This window comes from Pipistrellus kuhlii, unplaced genomic scaffold (assembly GCF_014108245.1).
Source record: "Pipistrellus kuhlii isolate mPipKuh1 unplaced genomic scaffold, mPipKuh1.p scaffold_m20_p_67, whole genome shotgun sequence".
Lineage (NCBI taxonomy): Eukaryota > Metazoa > Chordata > Mammalia > Chiroptera > Vespertilionidae > Pipistrellus > Pipistrellus kuhlii.
Window position 1 is genome coordinate 827,536 of NW_023425570.1, and position 12,480 is coordinate 840,015.

The 12,480-nt window shown below is 55.6% G+C and overlaps 1 protein-coding gene across 2 annotated transcripts in view; it reads right to left on the reverse strand.

Moving 5' to 3' along the window:
• Window positions 1–1,239: 1,239 nt before the first annotated feature.
• Window positions 1,240–12,480, reverse strand: part of PACRG (parkin coregulated) — a 230,769-nt gene continuing 219,528 nt past the window's right edge. For both annotated transcript variants that reach the window (XM_036420362.2, XM_045575143.1), the window contains one exon: window positions 1,240–1,564. In XM_036420362.2, coding sequence (XP_036276255.1) covers window positions 1,404–1,564 — 161 coding nt within the window. In that variant the 3' untranslated portion in view covers window positions 1,240–1,403. The remainder of the gene's footprint in view (window positions 1,565–12,480) is intronic.

Here is a 12,480-nt window from a genome sequence, read left to right on the forward strand (position 1 = left end):
AGGCCTCGCTGTTTGCCCAGAGAGTGCCCAGGAGCTGCCAAAGCTGCCCAGACGGCCCCCCACACCCGCCAGGGGCCCAGGACATGGGCAGGAGCCAGTGTCCAATGCGGAATTTGCCTTCGGAAACTTGCCTTCGCCAGCGAGTGACCACGGTCTCTAGGCCGTGCTGGGTGGGAGGGTTCCCAGCTCCTCTCCTCACGTGTGTGCAGAAATGGCTGAGAGGGAGGCGCCCTGGGCGGAGTCTCCGATGCCGAGCTCGCCGCCGGCCAGCTGCGCGGGCAGTGGTCAGGGCTGAGAGCCCCAGGTGGGCCTTCCCTTGGGCCTCTTTTCTTTTCCAGTTGAGTAGGAAAGTGCATGTTCTTTGTCCATTTAATTTAGTCTCAACAAAACCCCAGGTCCTGCCATCGGATCCACAGAGAGCGGCCCTGAGAGCCATCCGGGTGGAGGGAGGACAGGAACTTGACTGGCTGCAAGGGCGGTTCACTAAGACCCGATGATTAAAAGGCATCGGAGTCACCTCCACACAGGAACGCACGCAGGCCCTGAGCAAACCGCTGTATAACATGTCCGCAGCAGGCCCGGCCCTGCCCCACAGGGAGGGACAGGTGTCCAAATGAGCATTTTCCAGTCACGTGATCCGGTGACCTCTCACACCTCACCCTGCGCCCCCCTGTGCCCACTCACACACACACACCCCCACCCCCCACCTCATACAGCTCAGAGCTTCCTGGGCTGGAAGCTTGGGTAACGGTCAGGACAGGGTGCATCCCAGGGCACAGAGTCCCCTTTCTTTGGTTTTGTTTGTTTGAAATAGGTGTTTATTAATTTCAGAGAAGAAGGGACAGGGGAGAGAGAGAGAGAGAGAGAGAGAGAGAGAGAGAGAGAGAGAGAGAGAGAGAGAGAGAAAAGTATCCATGATGAGAGAGAACCATGGATTGGCTGCCTCCTGCAGGCCCCTCACTGGGAATCGAACCCATAACCCAGGCATGGGCCCTGACGGAAATGGAACTGTGACCTCCTGGGTCACAGGTCGACGCTCAACCGCCGAGCCACGCGGGCGGGGCTCACGGTTCCTCGGCGGCCCCGGCGCGCCGCCCGCACAGCCGCCCAGAGGTGCTGGGAGCCGGCGCCTGTCTCCGTGGCAAACACCCAGGACGCCCCTCCCAGCCCGGACACAGGAGGGCCACCGCTGAGCCGGGTTTGAAATGGTCGTTTATTGTCTGTACGCCTCCTCCGGGACAAATGAGCACAGGACACGTTGCGATCTAAGAACGGCACTGTTTATGTACGGGGAGCTTCGTGCCCGGCGGGCGGCGGGGGCCCGGCCCAGGCCCCGGGCCCAGCGGCTGGAGGGGCCGGGGAGAGGGGCCCGGCCAGGCCCGCGCGGACCGCCCCGCGGCGCCCTAGTTGAGCAGGCAGGACTCGTAGGTGGGCACCATGTACTTGATGTTGATGAAGGCCTCCTCTCCCCCGTAGCGCTCGAAGGCCCCCAGCGTCTCCTGGATCAGGTCGCCCACGTTCTCCCGCTTCTGCTGGCTGTAGTCGATGCCGTCCCCGGAGTTCACTGGGTCGGAAACAGAGAGGCTGTTACTGCCTTGTGGCCCTGCGGGGCCTGCACACCAGCCCACCAGCCGGGCACCGGCTCCGGGGGCCACCGGGAGACCCATGCATTGCCTGCTTGTAGGTTTGCATGCGCTCTTGCAGGGTCTGGGGAGCGGGGACAGACGGACGCACTAAAGCACCCAGTCCCAGGCGGGAGCGGACGCAAATTCATCTAAACCCGTGGTCGGCAAACTCATTGGTCAGCAGAGCCAAATATCAACAGGACAACGATAGAAATTTCTTTGGAGAGCCAAATTTTTTAAACTTAAACTTCTTCTAACGCCACTTCTTCAACATAGACTCTCCCAGGCCGTGGTCTTCCCTGGAAGAGCCACACTCAAGGGGCCAAAGAGCCGCGAGTGGCTCTCAAGTCGCAGTTTGTCGACCACTGATCTAAACTAAGGGAAGGAGAGGCGATGTGGGGTTGTCATGGCCACAGCACAGCTCACAGGTCAGGGCGCCTTCTTCTGGAATCAGACAGTGCCATGGAGGCTGTCCTCTTGGGCCTTGTGTCCTTCGGAACCCTGACCCGGCCCTGGGAGCCGCCTCCCTGCGGATCACAGGGACTCTCTGGCGGGGAGGCTGGCCACCCCCGGGTCTGGGTGGCGTTGCACACACTCTTGTCTTTGTTCCCCCAGGGCCGAATCCCTAACCCGAGGGCTGTTTTCGAGTTGGTCCCACCCCTCTGGGTGCATGGGGCTAGGGGACATGTCGTTGCTGCTGTGACGGCCCCGGCCTGATCCCGACCATCCGGATGGCGGCTTCGGTGCCGGGTTCATGGGGAGTTTCTGCTGGGTTTGGAGTCTCTCTAAGCCCAGGCGGGCGGCCAGCCCAAGGTGGGTGCCCAGAGGTCCCTGCGCAGGCCCAGCTCCCTGCGGCCGGACGTCCAGAACTCACGGCACACTCACGCTCACACGCGGGAGCAAGCGCGTGGCTGCCTGGCCCGGGAGAGGCCTGGACGAGGTTCCCAAGTGCCTGGGCCCCGGACAGGAGCGGGGACCTTTGCTTCAGCCCAGGGGCTGACAGCTCTACGGCTGTGTCTCCCATCACAGTCCCTGCACCCGTTCACGGGGCGTGTCCCCCCCGTGTCCCAGGACATCCGTGCGCACTCTCCCTTGGGTGAGTGGCCACCGCCCCTCTGCTCCAGGCCCCCCTCAGCTGGGATGAGCGTGAGGAGGCAGGGAGGAGCCTCTGGGAGGTGTGCGTGTTGGAGGTAAACTAGTTCACCTTCGAGCAAGATAAGCGTTCCGGGGGCCACGTGTGGAGATAACGTGAAGGCGGAAGAAGAAGGAGGTTTCAAGCCTGTTCTCCCCAGTCCCCGGCACATTTGAAGGAAGGTTGAGTGATGGTTTAGATCAGAAGCAAAAGGCAATTACAACCCCACACGGCGCTGGCAAGCAGCTCCTCTGTTTGCCTCTCCCAGAAGCGTGTCAGAGAGAGGGCTCTGTCCAACGGCCCTGGCGCGGGGGTCCCTGATTCGCCTCCGCAGGTGTGTGTGTGAGGGGGGTCAGGGCAGCGGAGACAGGTCCCATTTGCAGGAAGAGAGGAGACACTGCCGGGTCGGAAACCAGCGAGTGAGATGCAGATGCCTCAATGAGCCAATGAACTGGGAGCCGCCTATGGGCGCGGCCCAGAGGGAGGTGTCTCCTCCATATCCTCACAGCAGGCCGGGCACAGACGCCGGGTGGGTACGGGACAGCCAGGCCGGGCACAGACGCCGGGTGGGCACCGGACAGCAGGCCCGGGCACAGACGCCGGGTGGGCACGGGACAGCCAGGCCGGGCACAGACGCCGGGTGGGCACGGGACAGCCAGGCCGGGCACAGACGCCGGGTGGGCACCGGACAGCCAGGCCGGGCACAGACGCCGGGTGGGCACGGGACAGCCAGGCCGGGCACAGATGCTGGGTGGGCACAGACGCCGGGTGGGCGCGCGGGAATGCAGCCGGGGACGGTGCTGAGTCGTGACAGGCGGGAGCCAGCTCCTCGCGGACAAAGAGACGCGGACCGGGCTAATAAATGGCGCCTTTTGTTGGCGTCTTAGCCAAAGGTCAGGGCTGAATAGGCCGCGGCATACTTTCCCGGCGGAGGCGAGGGGCTCGGGACGCTGGCACAAAGGCTCGCCCCGGCCTTCCAGAATGCCGCCCCACAGGCAGCCCCCGCTCAACAGGAACCTATTCTCACTTTTCAGAGAACACTGAGCTGTAGGAGTGACAAGCTATGTGGCTGTTTGTCCCTCCGCAGTGCACACCCGGCGACAGAGGGCTGAGCAGAATGGAGGTGCTTGTTCAGAAAGGGGCTGGCGATGAGCTGTGCTCTGGCTGCGAGGTGCCATCACGGGGCGCCCCTCTCCCCACCCCCCCCGTGCCTGCCCGGGCGACGGCAGGGAGCTCAGGGGGGAGTGGGGAGCAAGGGGGCCTCCCTTTGGGGCGGGCATGGGTCCGTGTCTTTGAGAATCTGCACGTGAGGGGGCTGTGGGAGCTCACCGTGTTAAATATGGGGTGTCCCCCCCACCCCCACCCCAAACGTATATACCCCTCAGCAGAGAGAGCTCCTTTCTCATCACCCTCAGCATGAGCCTGCACTTTTGGGGGACCCTGTGCCCGGTGCCGTGGGAAGTAGCCCGGCGAGGATGGGCCGCTTGGCCGGAGGGGGCACGGACATGGTCCCTTCCGATGAGGCAGCTGGGGGCCCGGCTCATGTCCGGGCTAAAGAGACTCAACGGTGCTGCCAAGCCTTGGTTTCTTTATGCCAGCACGACGCTGCAGCGGGCCGGGGGCACCGTGTGGCTGGGGAGAAAGTGGGGCCAGGGCTCGCGCCCCGCAGAGGCTGGCCCGCGGGAGGCGGTGACCCCGTCTGCAGGCCGCTCCGCGCAGGAGGCATCAGAGTGCGGGCGCTCCGCTGAGGCCGGCTCTGACGATGCGGGCACCAGGTACAGCTGGCACACCGGCACCTCCCCGCCTCAGCCTCTCACCTGGCCCCTCCTGGCACTGCCTCCCTCGGTGCCATGGGGCCGCAGTGGGCCATGCGGGAGGGTCCCTGCCCTCTCCGGGTGTGAACTCGGCTCAAGGGGGAAGGGGCTGCAGGGGACGCCTTTCCAGGGCCATGGCAGAGAGGGTGACAGACACACGCACACACACGTCACAGGACGTCTGCTGAGCAGCACACATGGGCACCCCGTCAGCCTGGGCTGCTCCCGGCCTGGGCACGGGGAGAAGCTGGTGGACCGAGTGTTCTTAAAGGAAACAGGAGCGTGGGAAGCTCCATGGAAACCCAGAGAATCAGGGAAGAAGGGACGGTTCTCAGGATGGCCAGCCGGTCGGTACGATCTGCCCCACTAAGGAGACCTGCCAGCCCGCTTAGCCGCCGCGCTCCGCAGCTGCGGGTCCTGGACTCCCACACACGCCAGTGACTCAGCCCCTCAATGTCACGCACCCGAGGCCGCACCAGCCACAGCCGCACCCCCGGGGCCTGTCGCTGTCTCGGGAGTGCTGTGCTGGGCCATCTGCACACAGGGCATCGGAAGAGAGCCCAGGCCAGTCCGGCTGGAGGCTTTTCTCGGGAGGAGAGTGCCCCTGGGACGGAGCAGCGGACAGCAGCGCGCTGTGCGCCCCCCCCCCCCCCCCCGTCCCCGGGGGACAGAGGGCTGGCGACGAGCTGTGGCCCAGAGAACGTGGGTCCTACATATGGTGCGTGCCCGCCTGGGCCTGACCGTCCCCGGGAAGCAATGCCGAGAGGACGCTTTATAAAACAAGTGAACAGAAGACACCGAATCGTTTCCTTCTGGATCAGAAAAGGCGTTTTTGGTTTCCCCAAATGCTGAGCTAAAAATGGCCGGCCCTCGAAAGCCAGCTGCCCAGACCTGCAGCCCCCTGGGCACCAGCCACAGCGGGGCTGGGGCCGCCCTGCCCACTGGGGGCTGTGCCGTCACCGCCGGGGAGAGAAGGAGCCCGGGGGCCTGGGTTCCGGTCCTGGCAGGCCTGTGCAGGCGGAGCCCGGAGCAAGGACTGTCATTATGCTTCCTGGTGCCATTACAGCACCACAGGCTTCCTGCTGGCACCTCCCCCGTCAGCGGGCCCAGCAGTTATGAGATCGTGATGACCCAAACGAATTCCCTGCCCGCACGCAAGCTGACATCTTCCGAAAGCGAAGTATTAAAAAGATGACTCATCTAGCAAGATGCCATTAAAAAGATAACTCAGGATACTTACTTGTTTGGAAAATGGTTGCTTTTGAGCCTGTTTTCCTTTTTTAATCAGAACTGAGACAGGGAAAAAAGAGGGGCGCGGATAGAGTGGATCTTTTAAGAAATGTTCAATTCAAGACGTAGATTAAATTGTCAACATTTGTTTTGCCGGAAATGTCTGTTTAGTTAGAGTTCGTTTGAATTCAATTTACTTTATAGATACAGTGTTATCTGTTTTGGAATAAAAGCCTTTCTCCCATAAAGTTTGGAAAATTACAGGAGGAACAACTGTGATTCCATTGTGGTCGTCTCTGGGGAGGAGAGAACGGAAGAGAGAGGGGAGACGGGAAGAGAATCGAGGACTGGATTCCTTTTTGGCCTCTGCTAAGGGAGCGCCTTTGGGGAGATGTCCGAGGTTAGATCCCTTAGAATCCTAAACAGATGCTGGTTCCCTTTCTGGCTTTGGCTTTGCTGTCCACACGTTCAGGGGCGGATCTTTTTTCTCTTCTATTTCTTTTTCTTTTCTTACCCGTAACGTGACGTCCCATCCAGAGCTCCGGGTGTTTTCCGTTTGTCCCGCACAGCCCGCCCTTCCAGGGTGACCTCACATCCCGCTGGAAAGTGACGGCTCTCAGCAGACTCTTCAGTGCGACTGGACAGCGGGCGGCTCCGGAGCCTTGTTCGAGGTGGGGGTGGTGGGGAGGGAGGTGCGCATCAACGTTGTGATGGTTTTGCAACCGAAAACGTGTAGGGGAGGCAGGGGAGGGTGGGGGAAGGGGGAGAGATCAACCAAAGGACCTGTGTGCATGCATATGAACCTAACCGGTGGTCAGAGACAACAGGGGGTGGGGGCATACATGGGAACGGGTTTGGGGAGGAAATTCGAGGATGAGGATAATTATGTGATACCATAATCAATAAAATGAAATAAAATAATAAAATAAAATAAAATAAAAAAGAAAACGTAGAACCACAATATCTGGCGGGCTAGAGGTGCCCCCGGCTCCAGTGCCTCCCCTCCCCGCAGGTCCCGTTGACATGAATGGAATGCACAGGACTTCTTTCCTCTGAAGATAAAGCTGTGAAACAAGAGCCCGATTCCCAGCAGGATGCCTCTCTCTCTTCTTCCTCCTCAGACACAGGAGGTAGCTGAGGAAAGCAAGAGGCTCTGGAGCCTCCGTAGGGAAAGCTCAGGGAACGGCTTTCACCTTCCGAATGGGGGCACTGATCACGTGAGAGACGAAAGATTATCATCTTGGCCCAGTTTGTCAAGGAAATATTTAAATTTCTCACCAGCTAAACAATGAAGATTTCTAAACAACTGCCATTTTCCAACTGCAAAGTAGATTTGTTTCTGTCGGCATTAGCAATGATACCATTGGAGTGTACTGGTCCAGTGGGGGAAATTGGACTCTGAGGCAAATAACTTGTCATATAATATGTCAATAATTGAGCAGCTGCAACGTTCAATAGCTTACTAGCAGTTTAACTGTAGGCAGGTGTCTTACCTTCTCCGAATCTCAGTAACCTCCCCTGTATAAGAAGGGACTCAATTTTGGGTGGGTTCTGGCTCCTATCTATCCCAACATCCCATTTATGATACCCCATCTAACTTTGAAACACGCTTTGGGAAATGATGACTATTCAATGTATTGTGAACTGAAAAAATGGTCACAAAGCAGCGGTATAATTCTTCAGAGCAAGTCACAAATCTCAAGAGCATCCAATTCAGCCGTCAAATCAAGTCCCAAGAAAACCCCAAACGACCAATGTTTATGTAATTAGTTCTAGTTAAGGAAGAGAGCACTGTCAAAAACGCCAAGGATTTGCTGACACACCACCCAGAATTACTCCAGTCTGCTATTTCAATAAGTCTGTGTGCACTCTGACACCTTAGAATAAAAACCAATGTACACATGAATTTTTAGACTAGATTCAGCTGATGGAGGTGTGGTCCGGGCCAGGGACAGGTGAGTTATGGTCCTCCCTGGGTAAGGACAATTTGTGCTCCCCCACGGTGCTCACCATAGGCCCGACTCCCGCTTCCGGGAGACACCCCGGCTTCCCCAAGCGTCTGCCCTCTGCCATGTCCAAAGGGAATCACTAGGTGCGGAATGGGAATAGCTTTCCAAGCAATTATCTGGACGTTTTGCAGAGCAGGAACCTCTCCCGGCAAGTGAGCTTGATGGACGCAAACAAAATATTTGATGAACAAATCTAAGCTCTGGGCCGGCGGACTGAGTCCACCATGCAGAAGTGACGGCAGAGAGCCTTTCACAGGGTTTCCGCTTAGAGCAGCCTCGATAGCTTTCCAGCCTGACGGTCCCTTCCATCAGCGTCTTCGCGGTGAGTTAAACGTGACCCGGTCAGCCTCGCTGCCACCAAGCCTACTGAAGCCGAACACAGTCCGGCAACCCGCCAGCCTGCCCGCGAGCGCCCAGGACTTTGCTGAAGTCCAGTCAACGTCCTGGCCGCGTGGTGAAGAGTGGGTGGGGGTGGGGGTGGGGGGAAGAGAGAGAAAGAGGTGTTTAAATTGTGGGCAGAAAGTAAGAATGTGGCCCAGTAATTTGCCGGAGCAGCAAAATTGGGTTTGCACAAGAATTGAAACTGAAGCTTTTGCAAATGCTGATAGGTGAAAAGTGCTGACGCCGGACACTTCTGAATAAAGGGTGTTTATTTGCCGGAGTTACATTTTTATCGCTGACATTCCTCAGTTTAGTGCGCACAATGGCTCTCCCCCGCCTCGGGGTGTAAGAGTAGGTGAGCCCAGAGCAAGGCCGCAGGGAGGGGAAGTGCTGGTGCCTGGGCCGGCCTGGGCTTGGGCTCCCGGTGCAATGCCAACGGCCTTCGTGGAGTCTCTGAAGGAAACAGGTGCCTCACACCTGCCTGCAGGGCCGGGGCCAGGATGAAGTGAGAGAACAGCTATGTCTTTGGGGCCACGATACGCCGCTGATAAGTTTTGGCAACTGTGGCCACTGGAGCCACTCTGATCAGCACCCCAGCCTCAGACAACAGCAGCCTGTCCCTGACTCCCTCTCCTCCGGGCAGACAAGAAGCATCGCCCACAAGACACCACGGAACACGCTTTCTGCTGTATCCTATCTAATAAAAGAGTAATATGCAAATTGACCATCACTCCAACACACAAGATGGCTGCCCCCATGTGGACACAAGATGGCTGCCACAAGATGGCCAGCAGGGGAGGGCAGTTGTGGGGGGACCAGGCCTGCAAGGGAAGGCACTTGGGGGTGGTCAAGCCTGCAGGGGAGGGAAGTTAGGGGTGACCAGGCTGGCAGAGGAGGGAAGTTGGAGGTGACCAGGCCTGCAGAGAAGGGCAGTTGAGGGGGACCCAGGCCTGCAGGGGAGAGCAGTTGGAGGGACTAGGTCTGTAGGGGAGAGCAGTTAGGGGTGACTAGACCTGCAGGAGAGGGCAGTTAGGGGTGACCAGGCCTGCAGGGGGGGGGGTAGTTAGGGGCAAACAGGCTGGCAGGGGAGCAATTAGGCATCAATCAGGCTGGCAGGGGAGCAGTAAGGCATCAATCAGGCTGGCAGGGGAGTGGTTAGAGGGTAATCAGGGGTGTTAAGCAGCCGTCCCTGGGAACTGAAAGGCTCTGAGGGGCTCTTAGGAAATGCAGGGGAAACCTATCATCAATACATTAGAACATTGATCACCTCCAGTGGGAAGAATATTTGCAAGAGCTTCAGATTCTCAAAAGTTTTCCTGAGTCCTTTCCTGGTGACCATGCATCCCCCCACTCCCCCTTCCCCCATCCCCCAGTTTGCTCCTCCCGGGAGGCCTCCCTCAGCTGCCTGCCAGGCAAGACCGGGGCAAAACCCGGGCTTCGGCTGGTCCAGCCTCATGTTTACCAAGTGGCTTAAGTTAAGACTTTGGGGGTTACCCTCAAATTGGATTAATTACAAATAACATACAAAATCATTATTTTGGTTTATGTGTGAAAAGCGTTACTGTAGCCGAAACAGGTTTGACTCAGTGGGTAGAGCGTCAGCCTGTGGACTGAAGGATCCCGAGTTCAATGCCAGTCAAGGGCATGTTCCTTGGCTGCGGGCACATCCTCAGTAGGAGGTGTGCAAGAGGCAGCTGATCGATGATTCTCTCTCAATATTTCTAACTATCGCTCTCTCTTCCTCTCTGTAAAAAAAATCAATAAAATATATATTTTAAAAAAAAAAGCGTTACTGTAAACGCATGTGACTATGACTGACAATCTGTGTTGGCAGTTCCACATTTTTAAATATTTGGAGGCCCCCTCCCTCCCAAATGAAAGCAGCGGAGCCCTGGCCCCCGGAGGCACAGGCGGGGGCTGCGGCCGGCGGAGGGCTGGCTCCGGGCTCTGGAACACGGGCCAGAGCATTCGCTCCGCCTGAAGGGGAGTGCCCAGCGGCGTGGACACGGCCTGCCATCCGTCCTCAGGCTGCGGCCCGAGCCTCCTGCCACCCGCCGGCCACCTGAGCCGGCCCTCCCCTCGGAGACAAGTTTCAGCGGTGACCCCCTCACCACAAACCCACACAGTTGTGTCCACGTCGCTTTGAGGTCAGAGGGTGAACTTGCCCGCCCTCTTTAGTTAGTAATTAATAATAATAATAATAATAACAATTCTTTTGTGTTTTCTTATTTCAACTTAACTAACAAAACAAAGCTTTGGAGTGGGAAGGAAGCTTCATGGGACACTGAGAGTAGAACTTTAAGATGAGAACAAACATTACCAAGGGATTTGGAATTTCTGATTGGCACCGAGCGACGGCAAGGTCACGCCAATAATGGACACGTCTTTCAATGAAGGGAACGTAAGTATTTGGGTAGATAGGTCAGTACCTGTGAACTCTGATTCTGAATTACCTGGGCGTTTCTTTAACGTTGTCACTTATTTCATGGAGCTACAACCCGTATACGACTCAGTGTCATAAATTAAGAAAAAGCAAACTCCTTACACAGATCAGCGTGAAGCATTTGAAGTTGTTTTTCTCGTATTGAAAAGCCACGGCAGCTCTGAGCATGCCCTGCCTGAAAGAGCAAGGAAGGAGGAGACCCCATACACGGTAGCATGAGACCCCATACATGATAGGATGAGACCCCATACATGTTAGGATGAGACCCCATGCATGATAGGATGAGACCCCATACATGTTAGGATGAGACCCCATACATGATAGGATGAGACCCCATACATGGTAGCATGAGACCCCATACATGATAGGATGAGACCCCATACATGTTAGGATGAGACACCATACATGATAGGATGAGACCCCATACATGTTAGGATGAAACCCCATACATGATAGGATGAGACCCCATACATGGTAGCATGAGACCCCATACATGTTAGGATGAGTTCCCTTACATGTTAGGATGAGTTCCCTTACGCAGTAGCATGAGATCCCCATACTCGGTAGGATGAGACTCCATACGTGTTAAGATTTTTTCATGTGCCTGTTGGCCACCCACATGTCTTCTTTGGAAGAAATGTCTCCTCAGATCTCCTGCCTACTGTTTTTTATTTTTCTGCTATCGAGCTGAATGGGCTCTTTATGAAATGGTATACTAGCCCCTCAGCAGATGTGTGATTTACAATTGTTCTCTCCCACTCAGTAGGCTGCCTTTACAACTTGTTGCCTCTTTGCTTGGCTGTGCAGAAGCTGTTTGGTTTGGTGTAGCTCTACTTGCTTATTTTTGAATTTGCTTTTGGTGTCAAATTAAAGAAGTAATCTCCAAGACCCGTGTCAGAGCGATTACTACCTATGCTTTCTTCTGGGAGTCTCAGGCCTTACATGCAAATCTTTAATCCATTTGTAGTCACTGCCTGTGTGTGGTGTAAGACAGTGGTCTGGTTCCATTCTTTTGCGCGGGGCGGTCTCATTTTCCCAGCTCCGTGTGCTGGGCGCTAGTGTGTTTAGCACTTTCCACACATGCAGCTTACTTAATTTTGTCAACAACTTTGTAAGGTTGGTCACACTGTTAACCAGAGCTTTCCAGATAAGGAGCATGAGATACGGAAGGGTTAGGTCTGACTCCCGAGCATAACAACATAACTACCACATGCAAAATGACCAAATGTCTTTATATATATTTTAACCAAGTCTTGTTCTATATGAAAACAATATAAAATTAAAATGTCAAATTAAATAAAATGTTGGCAATGGACATATTATCCTAAAGAATAAAAACTGCTTTCCCCCGTAGATAGAGCTGTGGGGTTCTCTATGAAATTGATAGTGTACATGTTATCATTTGAATCACCGTGATTGTAAAAGGAAATGCGAGGATAGACGTGGTTGCCAGGAAATTTCCCGGAACGTGGAAAGCTTACACCGGGCCCTCGACAGCATTTCCTTCCCTCCAGCTTCCCCCAGCGGCTCTTTCCCGGCTTTCACTTCACATTTGGGGAAAATGGAGATCCTTGCTGACAACATGGCTCTTACTCCCTAATTTTAAATGTAAATTTTGTTCTTGGAAATTTTCCTTGCTTTTCCGTAAAAATAACTTGTTTAAAGGTACCATTCTCACCAGGTCTAAGGTTTTTCCCTTTGTAATATGCTTCTTAAACTGTTTTATAAAAGTATTTCCGTAGGGGAAATGAAACAATATTATGATGGCATGATTTGTTTTACAGTCATGCAATCTCATATACGCACACATAAAGCAGAATTACCGCAGATTAACGTTCTTATATGA